Source organism: Penaeus vannamei, chromosome 30, assembly GCF_042767895.1.
Source record: "Penaeus vannamei isolate JL-2024 chromosome 30, ASM4276789v1, whole genome shotgun sequence".
Taxonomy (NCBI): Eukaryota; Metazoa; Arthropoda; class Malacostraca; order Decapoda; family Penaeidae; genus Penaeus; species Penaeus vannamei.
Genome location: NC_091578.1, coordinates 14,700,324 through 14,715,323, shown reverse-complemented (window position 1 = coordinate 14,715,323; position 15,000 = coordinate 14,700,324). Strand labels below are relative to the sequence as shown.

At 37.7% G+C, this 15,000-nt stretch overlaps 1 protein-coding gene across 1 annotated transcript in view; it reads right to left on the bottom strand.

Moving 5' to 3' along the window:
• Positions 1–6,540: 6,540 nt before the first annotated feature.
• Uch-L5 (ubiquitin carboxy-terminal hydrolase L5) overlaps positions 6,541–15,000 on the bottom strand; it is a 9,061-nt gene continuing 601 nt past the window's right edge. Inside the window, exons 2-7 of the mRNA XM_027369844.2 lie at positions 9,234–9,297; positions 8,902–9,007; positions 8,381–8,568; positions 7,842–8,039; positions 7,601–7,700; positions 6,541–7,294 (exon numbers count right to left, since the gene is read on the bottom strand). Coding sequence (XP_027225645.2) covers positions 7,034–7,294; positions 7,601–7,700; positions 7,842–8,039; positions 8,381–8,568; positions 8,902–9,007; positions 9,234–9,297 — 917 coding nt within the window. The 3' untranslated portion in view covers positions 6,541–7,033. The remainder of the gene's footprint in view (positions 7,295–7,600; positions 7,701–7,841; positions 8,040–8,380; positions 8,569–8,901; positions 9,008–9,233; positions 9,298–15,000) is intronic.

The following is a 15,000-nucleotide window of genomic DNA, read 5'->3' as shown; positions in this document are numbered from 1 at the left end:
TCGAGCCCGGTTGTCTTTTACTGTCCCCCAGCAGTAGTTTCAGACACTAATAATGACCAAATATTCTAGGCAGAACTTTTCACATTAATTCTGTATCCACAAGATAAGACAACATTTGAGAGAAAATAAAATGCAACGGAAAAATATGCGAATCATTATGTGACAATCTTTACCCTGACCAAGTTTTTTTAGCGTCTAATAAAGTTTTCACCATTGTCGGCAGGTTAAACGCGTCATTTGTAGATTATTCATTTTTCAGTAACTGAATACATATGGTTAATGAAAATATTCATAAGGCTTAGGGACGAATATAATAATTTGCCTTTTGGATCACATTTATATATATTTCATGCAACTATGTGCATGTGTTTTGTGAGCGAATGTGTATGTGTGCAAGCATATTTTGAAAGTTGTTAGTGTATATTTTAATCCGAATGTGCATATACTTTAAATGTTTGTGTATGCCCTGTAGTTGTACAGCATCCTATGTTGATTAAAAAAAGTACAAGACCAAGAACGAGCAACAGCACATGCTCTAGAGCTGGGGTTCCCAACTTAGGGGTCATGACCCTAAAGGGGGCCTATGGAATATTTTCTGGGGGACCATGGAGCAATATGAATATTATAGCCAAATCAAAATGAATTTTGTCTCGCCTACAGTATTTACAAATATTTACCTCTTAAAAACAAATATATCGGAATCTTTCCATATAGCGTTCTTGTCCTACAGCTATTGACATAATTATACTCCATAACAATAACTGAATCTGAAAAGTTATGACTGAACGGGGCCATGGAGATTGCCATACATTGGTCAAGGGCCAAAGAACAGAAATGGTTGGGAACCACTGCGTCTACAGTAATGAAGCTGGCTTAGAATGAATAATATTCAAGGTACATCTGTGTACTGGCTGGGTGGCATTACATCTAAGGTCATATAGCACTATAGGAAAGTATATTAAAGGAGGGGTGAAGGGTGATAGTTGCTATGCATCAACTATCTGGAATGATCTTGTAGGGTTAATGATGGGTAAATAAGTTGCTGTGTGAATGGGCTATGATGGGTTTAGGTAAGGGAATTACATAAGTGTTACACGTGTGTATCCAGGAGGGAGTGGAAATGATAGAGGGGATGGAGGGAGGGAGAACCCAACAACAAAAGCGATGTCGCCTCGCCAGACCTAGCTTGGAGAGATCTTGCCCTTTTTGCCCTGAAAGGTGGCCCACGTTCAAACAACCTGGACATAGTTAGAAAGGGGGGGGGGAAGGGGTGATCTGGATTCGCTAGGCAAAGCAAGGAGTGGGTGTTCGGCTGTTTCAGTTACATCTTATCGAGGCTACCGTCCGCAACCCACCCCCCTCTCTCCCTCTCACTCTCTCTCTCCTCTCCCCCCCTCTCTCCCTCTCACTCTCTCTCTCCCCTCTCCCCCCTCTCTCGCACACACAATGAATAATGTATCGTTTTAAATAGCGCCTCTTGAGCTACCAAACATTAATAAATGGTTTAGGTATCGATTCCCTTGTTTTCCTTTTATTTCGTTTGGGTGCCTCCTACGAACCACGACCTCCAGTCGCGTTCATGAAACACGGTGAGGTTGGGGTCAGCTTGAGTATGATGGGCCACTTGGCTCCGCCACACACAATCATATACTTATAGAAGGAGAATGTGTGCAACGGTGCAGTAATATAATGATGGTAGGGTATATATGATGCAGGTGTTGCGAAACATACTATTAACATATTTTTAGTGTCAAATTATTAGGTGACAGTGTTTACACGGGCAGACTGGGCACTTCCCAGCGAATCCTTTTCCCGGCTCATGCTTGCTCACTCACCTCGCGAAGGTCCGAGTCTAGCTTCACTCTATCCAAGGCTAAGGGGATATTCCCTTAGCCTTGACTCTATCAATTCTTACACCTTTATTTGTCGTTTCAGCAGCTGATGGCCTACACCTTGTCGATGTCCCCCCTCCAAACTGTTCAAGAAACCCATTGCTTTTGATATCCGTCTTTTAAATATTCATTTCGTTATTTTTGGTAATGAAATAATTGTCAACATTTGAAAATATAATGGCGCATGAAATAATGTCATATTATTATTCCAAATAACATGACATTATAACATATTATCCAAATACCGGATCCAGGTGATATAAGACGGAGGAGAGTGAGAGAGAGTAACTGCTTAAGATAATGCAGAGCCATATATTAATATACATCCTTCATATATGTATGAAGGTTATTTTCGTCTGAAGAATAGTCAGTTCCAACAATATTCAAGTTTATATAGAATATATGACAAGGAATTGAAATAGAACGATGCGATAAGATTTCTTGATAATCATTTTCGAAAAAATATACGATAACATTTCTTAAGGTAGGTTTCCAATATATCCATCAAATTAACAATTAAACATGAATAAAATTGATCTCTCTCTCTCTTCATATATATTTGTCATTATTGCACTTCTTCGCTTGATTTCCGTATCTTCCTCCTCCTCACATTCGAACCATCCTAACTATGCCCTGGTTGTTTGAAGGTGGGCCTCCTTTCAGGGCAAGAAGGACATGATCTCACCGAGCCAGGGCTGGCGAGGCGTCACCGCTTTTGTTGCTGTCAGTACGTATAGTTGGAGTTAAGGGAGTGGGTTGTGTTGGGAGGGAGTAGAAGAAGGATTGATATCGGTAGTATCATCAGGAGGATGGATATCGGTGGTAGGCCGAATTGAGGAGGTTAGGTTGTGTTGAGAGGGAGTAGGAGGGAGGGGTGTAAGGGGAATATTAGCAGGAGGAGAGAGAGAGAGAGAGAGAGAGAGAGAGAGAGAGAGAGAGAGAGAGTGGGAGAGAGAGAGAGAGAGAGAGAGAGAGAGAGAGAGGGGGGGGGAGAGAGAGAGAACCAGAGAGGGATATCGGCAGTCACTTCAAGTATGAAGGGAGCATGAGTTGTGGAATTTTGTGTCTCAAGCATATAGTTTTGGATATCTTCCAAATGATCTGCAGTGAAGTTGATTGGAGAGTTTTGTGAGACAAAGGTTTTCTTATAAGGGAGGGAAGTGGAGACTTCTGTCTGAAGAATAAAGGCAAAGGTAGGTGAAGCAGAGTGTGTAGCAGCAGACGTTTAGTCTGCTGCGGGTAGTGCGGGGAGTTAGAAGGGAAGGTGTTGGGGTTGTAGTTGAGATTGGAGTGTCTGGGTTTAGAGTAGCAAAAGAATTTGACTGGGGGAGGTAGAATGTAGAAGTGGAAGTGGGGAAGTAAGTAGGTATATGGGAGGGTGTAGGAACATCTAGAGGTGGAGAGGAGGGGCAGAGCGAGCGACATATCTATAGTAGGGAGTACAAGAGAAACCTTGTTGGCGTATTTCCTGTCTGGCTTCACGTCGAGTGAGACCATTTTTGTATCTGAGAGTTGCTACCTTAGACTCGAACTTGTAAATGGGACAGCCTCTATAAAATAAATTATGGGGGCCGCCGCAGATAGCACATGTACGTGTTTGTGCAGAGCAGTTTGATCGGTTATGACCAGGTTGAGCACATTGGGGGTATCGGTCTGTGGAACGGCAGTATTTGGCAGGATGTTCAAATCGCCAACAGTTTTGACATGGACGAGGAGGTTGGTATAGTCGAACAGGGAGGGATTGTCCACCAATGTAGATACGAACGGGAAGGTCATGTGTACTGAAAGTAATTTTGGCAGTGTTGGTGGGTTTCTTTCGATGACCTCTGGGAGGAATGGTTTAGCAATGTACTGATTTCACGTCTTGGTCTTTAAGGCATTCGAGTAAGTCTTCTCCACAGTCTGGCCAATCTTTGGCATCGACTGGACAGTTTGCTGGGGAGATAGAGACAGTTCCGGTACAAGTATTAAGAGTTGGATGAGGTTCTGCAGGAATGGAGTTGCCAGAGTGATCGGTTAGATTTGATAAAGCTATAGCTTCAGTTTCAGATCCGACTGTTACGAGACGGGAGCGATCGCGTCTGGTATGGAAAGGGACTCTGCCCACTTATTTTTGGGAGGCATTGTTGAAAGAGAAGTGTTGCCTGAGTAAAGAGCTGTAAAAAGGATTACGAAAAATCGGCCCCATTTAGCTGGGCTCAATAGAGTATTTAAGATATCGTAGGGTTGGTGGTCGTAGAAGGACGGGAACGTGTGGAAGAGGGTGTTGTTGAGGGGGTAGTATTACGGAGATGGAGAATAAAGCTGTAAGGTAGTAAGAAGGGAGGTTGGGGTGTTTGATGGAGAAGGTTGTAGGGGTAGAGGTGATGAAGTTGAGGAAGTTGGGAGAGTAGGAATGTCTTCTGGACATAATGGTGGATAATGCACTTGTAGGCATTGAGGAGTGGGTAGTAGTTTCAGTGTTCAAAGTCGTGGTCAAAGAAACACAGAAAGATGTAGGGAGAGAAGACCATGCAAAATTAGTTGAATCGAGGGCTTAACCCCTAGGCAGGGGAGATCCCTGCATTGGGTCTCAGTCTCCGTCTCCTAAGCCTCCCTACGACAACAAAGGGCAAGGGATTGGGGGGGGAATCTTTCTTAAAGACTCCAACATTACTTCATAAGACTAATGTGCAACATTTTCTAGATACACCGTTCTCTTGTTGCATAGTTAATCTGTCCTTCAAAAAGTAGTTCATAGATGACTAATTTGCTAATAGTTCACCGTATTTAAACCGAATGGAAAATATAGGGCCACTTGCAACTTGGCATATGAAGGCATGAAAGGTATTCCCAATGTAATCTTGTAAATAACAAGTATTTGGGTTGATAAATTTTATGTGATTGACAAAAGAATTAATTCAGATCCAAATGATCAAATCCAATACTTGATGTTGTAAACACAAAGGTCTTATAGTGATAGGGATGAAGTCCTAGGTAAGTTCTTTTTGGTCCACATGGCAATGTTTGTGGATTCCCACAATGGTTAATGGTCAAAACAAATAAATCTGCCAGACACTATGAAGAGATATTGTGGTGAAAAAAATAAATTATGAATAAGATATAAGGTAGTACACTGCTGTAAGTTAGTATGGTAATAAAAGTCTACAGAGAAGAGCACAATGCCAGTCTTTCATCCTTTCAACATGGCCCTCACACTTTAGGATGTAGACAGAAGGGGATGAAGAAGAGAAAGAAAGGGAAAGGGAGAAAAGAACAGACCATGCAAAATCAGTTGATTCAAGGGATGAGGTCCAAGATAAAGGGGTGATCCCATACCTCAATCACCATCTCCTAAGCCCCCACATGAAAACAATGCATACAGGATTGGAAGGGGAGATTAGTAATGAGACTTTGTAAGGTAATATAAATATATCAACACATACACATGCCATGCAGGCAAATTTTTAATGTTTAATGTTTGAAAATAAATGTGCTACACATCAGAGGTCATATAGCACTATGGTAAAGTATTGCATCAGAAAGGGCAAAGGAGAGTTAAAGATTATGATAAAATGTGTTCGATATCAAAGGTTTAAGAACGTTATAGGATAATATAGTTGTGAAAAGGGGGATAGGGGAGCAAGTGAACTAAAGCAGAAATTAGTATAAAGAGGAGGGTAGGGCGATTGAGTGAATTATAGTATATCTGTCACTGGGGCCATGCAGGCAAAAAAAAATATATATATTTTTTTTCTCATTTCAATTCAGCAACTATGGTTACTATTATGATACTGTTACTCCACCCAAGTTTTCTGTTTTGTGTTTACATGAAAACATTAACAGGTTTGTATTGATTAGTAATACATTCAAGTATATATAATTTTGAAATCTGCAAAATCTCTTGTCATCACCATCAATGGAAGTGGTTCACTTTATTTTGTGCAATTATAAAAATGGGGCACCATACAAGCCATTGATTCTTTTTACAAACTCATTAATGTTATTCTTTTCTTATTTCACATTATAATCTGTTTTCACTAACCTACATTAAAGAAAACTAGTTGTAAATAACAAGCATAAGCTTTGTCAAAGGGAAAAAAGTAGCACATTCAGTAACACAAGCAGCCCAAGATTGGATGTTATGTCCCCCCCCCCCCAAGATATTTCCTGATGAAATATGTGTGGGTTGGATTTCATACGTTTAGGTATGGTTTATGTCACTCAATATACATTCTTCAGTAGTAGTAATAAAATTACTTTAAAATATCACTGTCAAGGTATAACAATAATAAAATAAAATGTAATGACCATTAGTCACAGTTATAGTGATAGCGAGTCATTCTAATAGTCATAGTGATAGCAAGTCATTGCCATGGTCAATGATAGTAAGTCATTATCAAAGGGATATAGGGATAGTGATAGTGAATCATAGTCATAGTGAGTCACTTTCATAGTCATAATGATAGAGTCACTGTTGTAGTCACAGTGAGTCATAGGCATAATCATAGTAGTAGTAGCAGTAGTATGAGTAATTGTAGTAGTAGTAGTAATAATAATGTATAAAGTCAATCATAATAGTGAGGCTCATATGCTACAGCTCATGGGAACTAGGTATCTCAATTTTAAACGTGGTCTACTTCGACGTGGGAAAAAATTTCACTTGGTGTACCATGCACTATTTTATTAGTCACTTAGCACATTGCCTTTACAACTGTCATTCTCACAATTTAAACACTTGGAATAATATAAAATCACTATTATATTACTCTCAAAAAGTATACTCTCAGGTTCTCATATAGAAAATCTAATTTAAATAGTCTAAATCTTTTTCACAACATTCAGTTTCTACTGGTAATCTAATGTCAGTCTTTGATAACAATTCACTATCTGGTATTTGAAATTCAGAACTTCTTCACGCAAGAAGATCCCAGCATTTGAAATATTCCTCAAATAAATAGCTAACTTGAAAACACTGAACTCAAAAATTGTTTCTAATGTGCTCACTTTTCTAAGTGCATTCACACATTTTCTGTTGTTGTATACATAATCCATGGATATTACACTCTGGACACAGCAACCATTGTTTCAATATCTCCAGCACTATGATAACATGGATTTGGCTCAAATTTTTGGCTTATTACTGGAATTAATTTTCCCTGTCAAGCACTGGCCTTCTCCTTTTTCCTCTCCTTCTCCTTCTCGTGGCGGGCTCGAGCCTTTTCTCTAGCAGCATGATAAATTGGGAGCAGCTTCCCTTCCTCAGCTAAAATTTTCATCATATTGACTATGAGGGGAAGGTAGTTGTGCTTGCGGCGGATGTTCTCCACCTGCCACCTTGATCTCTTGCCTTCTTCACTCTCCAAGGAAGCTCGGAGTTGTGCCAGCTCCTCTTCGTGGACTGAGGTGTCCATGCCACTCTCCTGAGAAAAGGAATGGAGAAGACCAGGATTGGTAAAATATGTTTCATTGGATAAATAAACAAATATTGAAGCAACATTAAATTTGCATTAATGGGTGGTTTTGTCAAATATATTCATCCTCATAGGATGTAGGTTAATGTTTGAAAGTACAGTTAACATATCTGTCAAAAAAAAAAAAAAAAGATTTCACTGGCATAATTATCTACTAAGGAAAGGATCTATAGGGCTCTTATGGCATAGAGGACTAAATTACAATTTTGATCTTCATGCACACCAAAAAAAAAAAAAAAAAAATCAATTTGTTACCTCAATCTGTTTTTGGAGTTGGGCAATAGAACGTTCAATGACCATCTTCCTGTCGCTAACCAGTGCCATCAAATTAAAATGAATTTCTCCTTCTCCAAACCTGAAAAAGTACAGTTGTATATAAACAATACTTCCAAAACAATTGCATAAACATTTTCTTTATAAAAATGGACAAAAATATCTATCAGACAATAAATATAGCATCTTTTGCATAAATCTATATTTATTCAAAATCCCATACTTCTGAATTCTCTGTTGGATAACGGGCTGCACCACTGTGAGCCAGTCTGTGCCGGGGGAAATGGGGCCTAAGTCTATTGGTCCATCCTTGAGGCCATCAAGCTCATAGAGACGCCCCTCAACAGGAATATATCCAATAAAATGATATACATCATCATCTTCACTGGGCTGCTTGCTTTCAAATTCAAAAAGGGTTTGCCTGAGAACAGAATATGTAAACACATTATTACAAAATTTTCATATCATCAGAGTCAACAATTACAAAATCTTATGGGTTGTTCTTTTAGAATGGTGGCTAATGCATATTAGACAGAAATGTAAATCTCCCTGACATGGACATTTAAATGCTTTAGCTACTACTACATCCTTGTATTATACAAGCTTTCAAAAAAAGAAATAAAGTTAAAAGTGATGTCATTTTTAAAAATGCTAGTTTTATTTCTAACGATGTCAATGCATATTTTAGTCATTATACATATCAGTAAATTTATTATCATTCTATGGGGGTAGCATAAAATCCACAAAAGTCAGATATCTTACCTAGCAAACGAATTATGAACGTTCCGAATTGTATCCGAATTGGAAAGAGCTAAGCCTTTCATGTGAGCATCAAAGGTCTGTGTGAATTCCTTAAATTCTGATAATGTTGGACCTAGCTGTACATCTTGATGCTTGGTGTTTAACAATATGGACAGAATTGCTTGTGTTGCACAGGCATTGTTTATCATCTGGAAGCACAAAAATATTTTTATATGCCTCACTCAAACATTTTCAGGAACATTAAAAATGATTCTTATTATTTTGCATCAAAGTCTACTTATAATTTGACCAAAGTGAATAAGTTAAGACACTGAAGTAACGAGCCATTTTATAATATATAGTATTCTGTCATGATAACTGAACTCTGAAGTTAAATGGTTTTGTCATAACAAAGTACATAACATAAGATGTTTAAAGAAATGTAGTCAAAAATGTATGTAAAATAGACAGACATAAGCTTTACTTTTTTAAGTCTAGAAGGAAAAAAAATTGAAGCCGCCCACACGAAAATAATCTTTTACCTGTTTAGCAAAGAATATCTTATCCAGGCGATTATCCTGGACAACTGTACCAGAAGGCTGCTCTTCCTGCTGCCATTTGAACAGGAAGATCAGCCCATGCACTGGCCTGTAATCAGAAGGTCATTAACTCTCAACTCATATGTTTTTTTCAAATAAATTGCATTCAATGCCTGCCTTTCTTATGGATTTAAAATACCTTATCAATACAATCAAGGAGATACAAGCTTTCATACAATGCACTCAAAGATAAGGTGAATAAAAGTACTTTCCCTTTTAATTATTTCACAGTTACTGACTAAAAAGTTCCTGATGCTGAAATTTTAATCACTTACTTGAGTTTGGCAAAGGATTCTTCATCAAGACTCCATAACTCTTCAACCTGGACACCCTTGACCCCTGAAAGAAATTTTTCACTAAAAAATTGTAACAATTTTAATTAAAATTGGTAAATATAAAGAGAACTCCTTTATATGTATATTTCTTATTTATATTGAGAGGAATCATATTTAAAGACTTACTAATAAGTCAAATGAAGTCAAACTAAGTCTAAAGTCTTTTAAGTAATTGTGGTCTTACCTTTGCTTTAGGCAGACTATTTTTTTTACCTAATACCATTATTATGTACTTCCCCCTCTACATCTACACAATTAAGGCTATTGACATATGCTAAAGCTAGTAATAACATATGCAACTAGTACTTGTATAATAATGTGGCAGCTGTTAATCCCTAATGGAGATGCATTCTACTTTTCAGGGGACCGTCCCAGATGGGGGGGAGGGTCAAATTGAGTTAGCTAGCGTACAGTATAGGTACATGAATGAGGAAACAACCAAATGAGTATTAAAGCCCAGCTATGGCTAGTTCGCGGGCAGTGATCGCGAGACCTGCTAAACACCTGGGCAAGTACACCGCTAATGAGCGCCCAGGTACACCTACATGGACTTTTGCTTGTTGCAATTGTGCATATAGCATTTGATTATGACATTGTGCATAGGTATGAGTTCATACACGTTCAAAGAACACTTTCATACCAATATCAGAAAAAATTATATCACAGTGACTTATGACGAAATATTTTGTGAAATATATCTAAAAAATGTTTTGTGTCCTTTTACACAGGAAATATGCTTCCATCACGACTCCCTGGTAATATGTTGTAGCTTATGAAGTGATCTTACGTATACAGAGTAAGAAGCACTAATGTTTGAAAATAGCCGTATAAGTAAGGATTGAAATATTTCCAATACAACATCGGTAAATTTGATTTGATTTGTAATTGGTCATTACCACTGTAAAGGGCAATTAAATACAAAGGGTACCTACAAGTCGGATTTTGATCTTCGGATGCATAAGCAAGATACTGATTATTTCATATTTAAGATGAGAATACGCAGTAATACCTGCTCTGAAATAAAAAAATATAAGGAATTTTGAGCTCGTTTGAGTGCAGAGTCTTCGTCTGGAGTTAAATAAGCTATCGAATCTGTTTCATGCCTTTCTGATAAAAGATATTGCATTTAGACGTTACTGTAGGTCTTAGGTACCATAAATTCTCAAATATCCAACCACACCTTGGTGTCTACATGATTTTATGCACATCTTAGTAAAGATAATTGGTACAAATGGCTAATCAACAACAACTACACTTGTTTTCCATTGCAATCTGTTACTAATGATAATTATCAAAGAAACTGGTTTGTAGGGATAACTAATATAATTTATTCCTTTATAGAAGTTGATGTATATCTAAAGGAAAAGAAAGGGGAAAAAAAAAAAAAAAACTTTATAGGAGAGCATCCCTATTGAAAATGATAATTCCGATTGACTTGGTAACCATCGCAACGCAAAGTACACTAAATAAGTTTTTTTTTTTTTTTTTTATATCATCATCAGATTTAGAGAAAAATAACAGAGATAACGAGCTTTGGCAGCGGCCAAAATATAAAATGCCATTTCTCCATTCTTTGTTTATATTACCTTCGGTACATCCCAACTCTCGTAATTTTTGTGTAATTCAAATCCAGTTTGTTGCTTTCGCTAGAGCCTCGGAGCCCTGACGCTATGTAATTGGCCAATTTTTAAATTTAGACCTTAATCAAAAAATAAAAAAAATTTAAAGCTGGAAAAAAAAAAAAAGGATATTTAAAAATCGGCCATTTACACTGCCTTAGGCTAGGGTAGATCTAACCCAAGTATCTTTGGGGGATTAGTCAGGAAAAAACTGGGAGTTGGGATGTACCGAAGATTTTTTTCTCAACTTTTTGGTTAAAATCATATATGAGACACAGGGCAATTCTATACTCTATATCATGCAAAAAGAATGAATGAGTTATCTCTAGCCAATTTTTTTGGACGGTCACCTTAAGCACAGGGCAGAAAAGTAACAGGTGAACATTTATTATAACGATATTGTCACATCTGTATCAGAGAGTAAGACATCTCATCCTTTCAGGGATAAAATAACAGTACATAGATTTCATCAAAGTTAATCAACCTTTTTGAGTTATTAGAAATAAAAGACAGTAATCATCAGGCAAGAATGTTGTGATTTCTTAGATTTAACCCATTGGATCTGGATGCTTCATGTCATCACATGGCTCAAAATACGGGCATTAGGCATACTCGAGTGGCCACTCAGATGGCTGTGCATCTTTTAGGCTAGCCGCACATGAACACTCGTCTGGAGACAAGACTCCATGCCTCCCCTTTGCAATTATTTTCTTTTCTGTATAAGCATCTTTAGCTTTTTTTTTTTTGACAATTTCCAATGTCTAAATTTGCTATTTGATCATTAACCAGACAGGCTTTCCTTGCAGACTATTTCATCTCTCTAAGTAATCCATAACTTAGTGCAGACTATTTCATCTCTCTAGGTAATCCATAACTGTGCAGACTATTTCATCTCTCTAGGTAATCCATAACTTAGTGCAGTGTTTCCCAAACTTTTTGGGGGTGACCCTAAAGAGAGTCTTAGTCTGGGCTAACAACCCTAAATGTATAATCATTTAATAATATATCCAACCATTTTCATGGTGGTTATACTTGCAGATGCACATTAGCTTATGATATTCTATACTTTTATTGTTTTATATTACCAACACATTGAATTTCAATAAACAAGTGTTAATAAAAAACAGTAACTTTTACTGACATATCTAGCTATGGGTTCTTTTATTCTTCTTTTAAGACCCTCTGGCAACCCTCAGAAAAACCATGGTGACCCTCAATTGGGTCGCGACCTTGTGATTGGGAACCACCGACTTTGTGCAATAATAATAACATACAGTAACTTCTTTTTTTTCTATTTTCTGTAATAAAACCTACGGTGCTGGTTATGATGACCAGAAATAGGTCCCTGAGCATGGAAACAGCATCTATCATTCCAATCACCCTGACCTATAACCGTAATATTCACAACAGCAAGTTTGTGTCACCCCAGCCCACAGCCAAATTTGATCAGGACGGCATGTTCACAACACCTCCCCCTCAAGCTAATTTTTTTTATGATGTGATGGTAATGTAACCTGGATCATAAGAGTTAATTTAAAATATGAATACTGAATTTATAAATCTCAACTTGACATTAACTATTTTTATACAAAGAAACAAGCAAAAGCTTATAATGTTAGTCTTTCAAATGACATGCCATATAACTCATTTTGCAATGTTCTCAAACTTTACATGCTTACTCTATACTAACATCCACAATCTGCAATTTTTTGGGGAAAAAATGAGACAGAGAGAGAAAAAAAAATCCCTAAAAAGATATAGGAAAATCAGACTGGTTTTGTATTCAGGTTTACCCTATACCCTTTCTTTAAGATATACAGTTATTCGCACAAATTGCTTAAATGAAAAAAGGAAAGATCTAAGTGTCTATTTGGTAAGGTCTACCATTACGCATTATATATATATTTTTTTACTTTTTGGTCTGCATTTTAATATACATAAAAAGGCTATCTAGTTCTACTACTAAAGTAATGGCATTATTCTAGGGAAAATCTGTACGGTATGGCCACACTAAGTTGGGGCAAATTGAAGATGATATTCTCGTAGAAGACAAAAAGTAATAGTGGTTGGTACAAGAAATATTCTGCAGACACAAATGGTAATGCCACAAATAAAGGAAAAAGGTCACGGAAAGCGTCGCTCACAGCTTAAGTCCACTTGGCGCTCCAGCGGCTAAGTCCACTCACTCGGTGCGAAAGAACAAGTTGCTGTGCAGCTTGCACACCATCTTCTGTCTTACTGCACACCTACATCACTACTACCTCACGACTAATCAGGAGGCGGCAGTTTAGCAGAGATTTTTAATTGCTCATTAAAGTTCAAGTATAATATTCCATATACTGTATCCCGAAAATGCACATGACTATCAACTAACGTTTCATATATATTCACATCTCAGCCATTTTTACGTTAAAATGTGTATGTTGATCCTCAATTTTGGCTAACTTATTAATATCCTTAATTGCCAAACTACTCAAATACAGTTGATACTTAACACCCACATTTCTGGCTACACCGGTGGCCTGCCTCATTCATCTCAGTGATAATGACCGATGTGTGTCATCTATGTTACGGTGGTGTGCTTGACTTTTTTATTGTTTATTTATTTATTTATTAATTTTTTTTTTTTTTAATGGAAAAAATGAAGAGATCATAAAATATTTACAGACTGTTCTAAATTAACGAAAGTGTGAAAAGTACAGTGCAATTTTTTTAAAACTGTTTCAGCTCTATCTTGCCGTGCATACCGACGTGAAGAGAATGTTTCCTCGGGGGTGGAGCCCCCCATCAACCTCCCCTTGGGCAGTGCCCGAAGGTCTTGCCCAGTCATCGCAACTTGGACAGTTCAGTAAATTTTGTGTTAGTTACTGTGTGCACTTGCACTTTCATATATTCAAATATGGCGGCATAATCGGACACTCACATCTCGCTTTTCCGAAAAGTCACATTTCTTTGATCTTTGTAAATACGGTTTGGCTCACATTTCCGAAAAGTTGCATTTCATTGCATTCATAATTAACTTCAGTCATTTACTGACACTGAAATCAAGCTGAGCCCACTCTTCATTCTCCCCCAAAACCCTCAGTTCCCCATGTGTCCCCCAAGATTGTTAGGTAGAGTTGGGGACTTAGTTCTAGGCAGGTTCTAGAATAGGGTCATATCAAGCAATGTCATGGTCTCTCTGCTTTCTACTCCAGTGAAGGTCCAAAAAAATCCTCATTAAAGCAGAGCTTGTAATGGTACCTTACTTAACAATTAATCATTAAAGATATATATGGGTAGGCCTATGACACTTGGCATTACAGGGGCAAAAAATATGAACGCCACAGCATCACTTCAGGCATAAATCGTAAATTTTGATATGTGGTTGTGGGTTCATTCATATTGAGGGCTGATGATCTTCATACCTAATAGTGTTAGTTTATATACCCTTTATGACTATTACATTTTTTGGTAATTCTTTACAGAATGAACACACTCGCCAGAAACTCAGTCCCCAACTCTACTTCACAAACCTTATTCAACAATTTAAATTACCTTGGCTGAGTGATTGCCTAAGGGGAAATATGATTGGGCACTCTACTCCAGACAAACATTGTCTTCAGCTTCGTATGCAAGATAGAGAACAAACCCGGGAGCACCGAGTGGACTTGTGTTGGGAGCAGCACTTTCTGCAATCATTATTATCCTTTATTTGTTACATTACTGTTCTTGTCTGCAAATTATTTTTCAAGTGAGAACTGCAACTCATTGACCTCTGCAAGAATATCAACTTCAATTAGCCTTTGCTTAGTGCATCCATTTGTCTTAACCTCCGTGCAGTCCTGTTTATGAAACACATTTGCATTGTAACTAATGCCACGTTACAATGACATAGTAAAAGAATACTAAGGTAGAGCAAATAATCTGCTGCAAGTAAAGCGAAGTCCACGATCTCTTATGAACGTTCGTGAGCCTAAGGCTGTGCAAGTCTACTGATGCTAAAGCCTTTCTGCTTTGCCATCCGGTGAAGGCAAATAGACCTCCAGCATGAATATCCTGGAAGCCTTATTGTGAACACCTATCATGGGATTCATTAGACCAAGAGA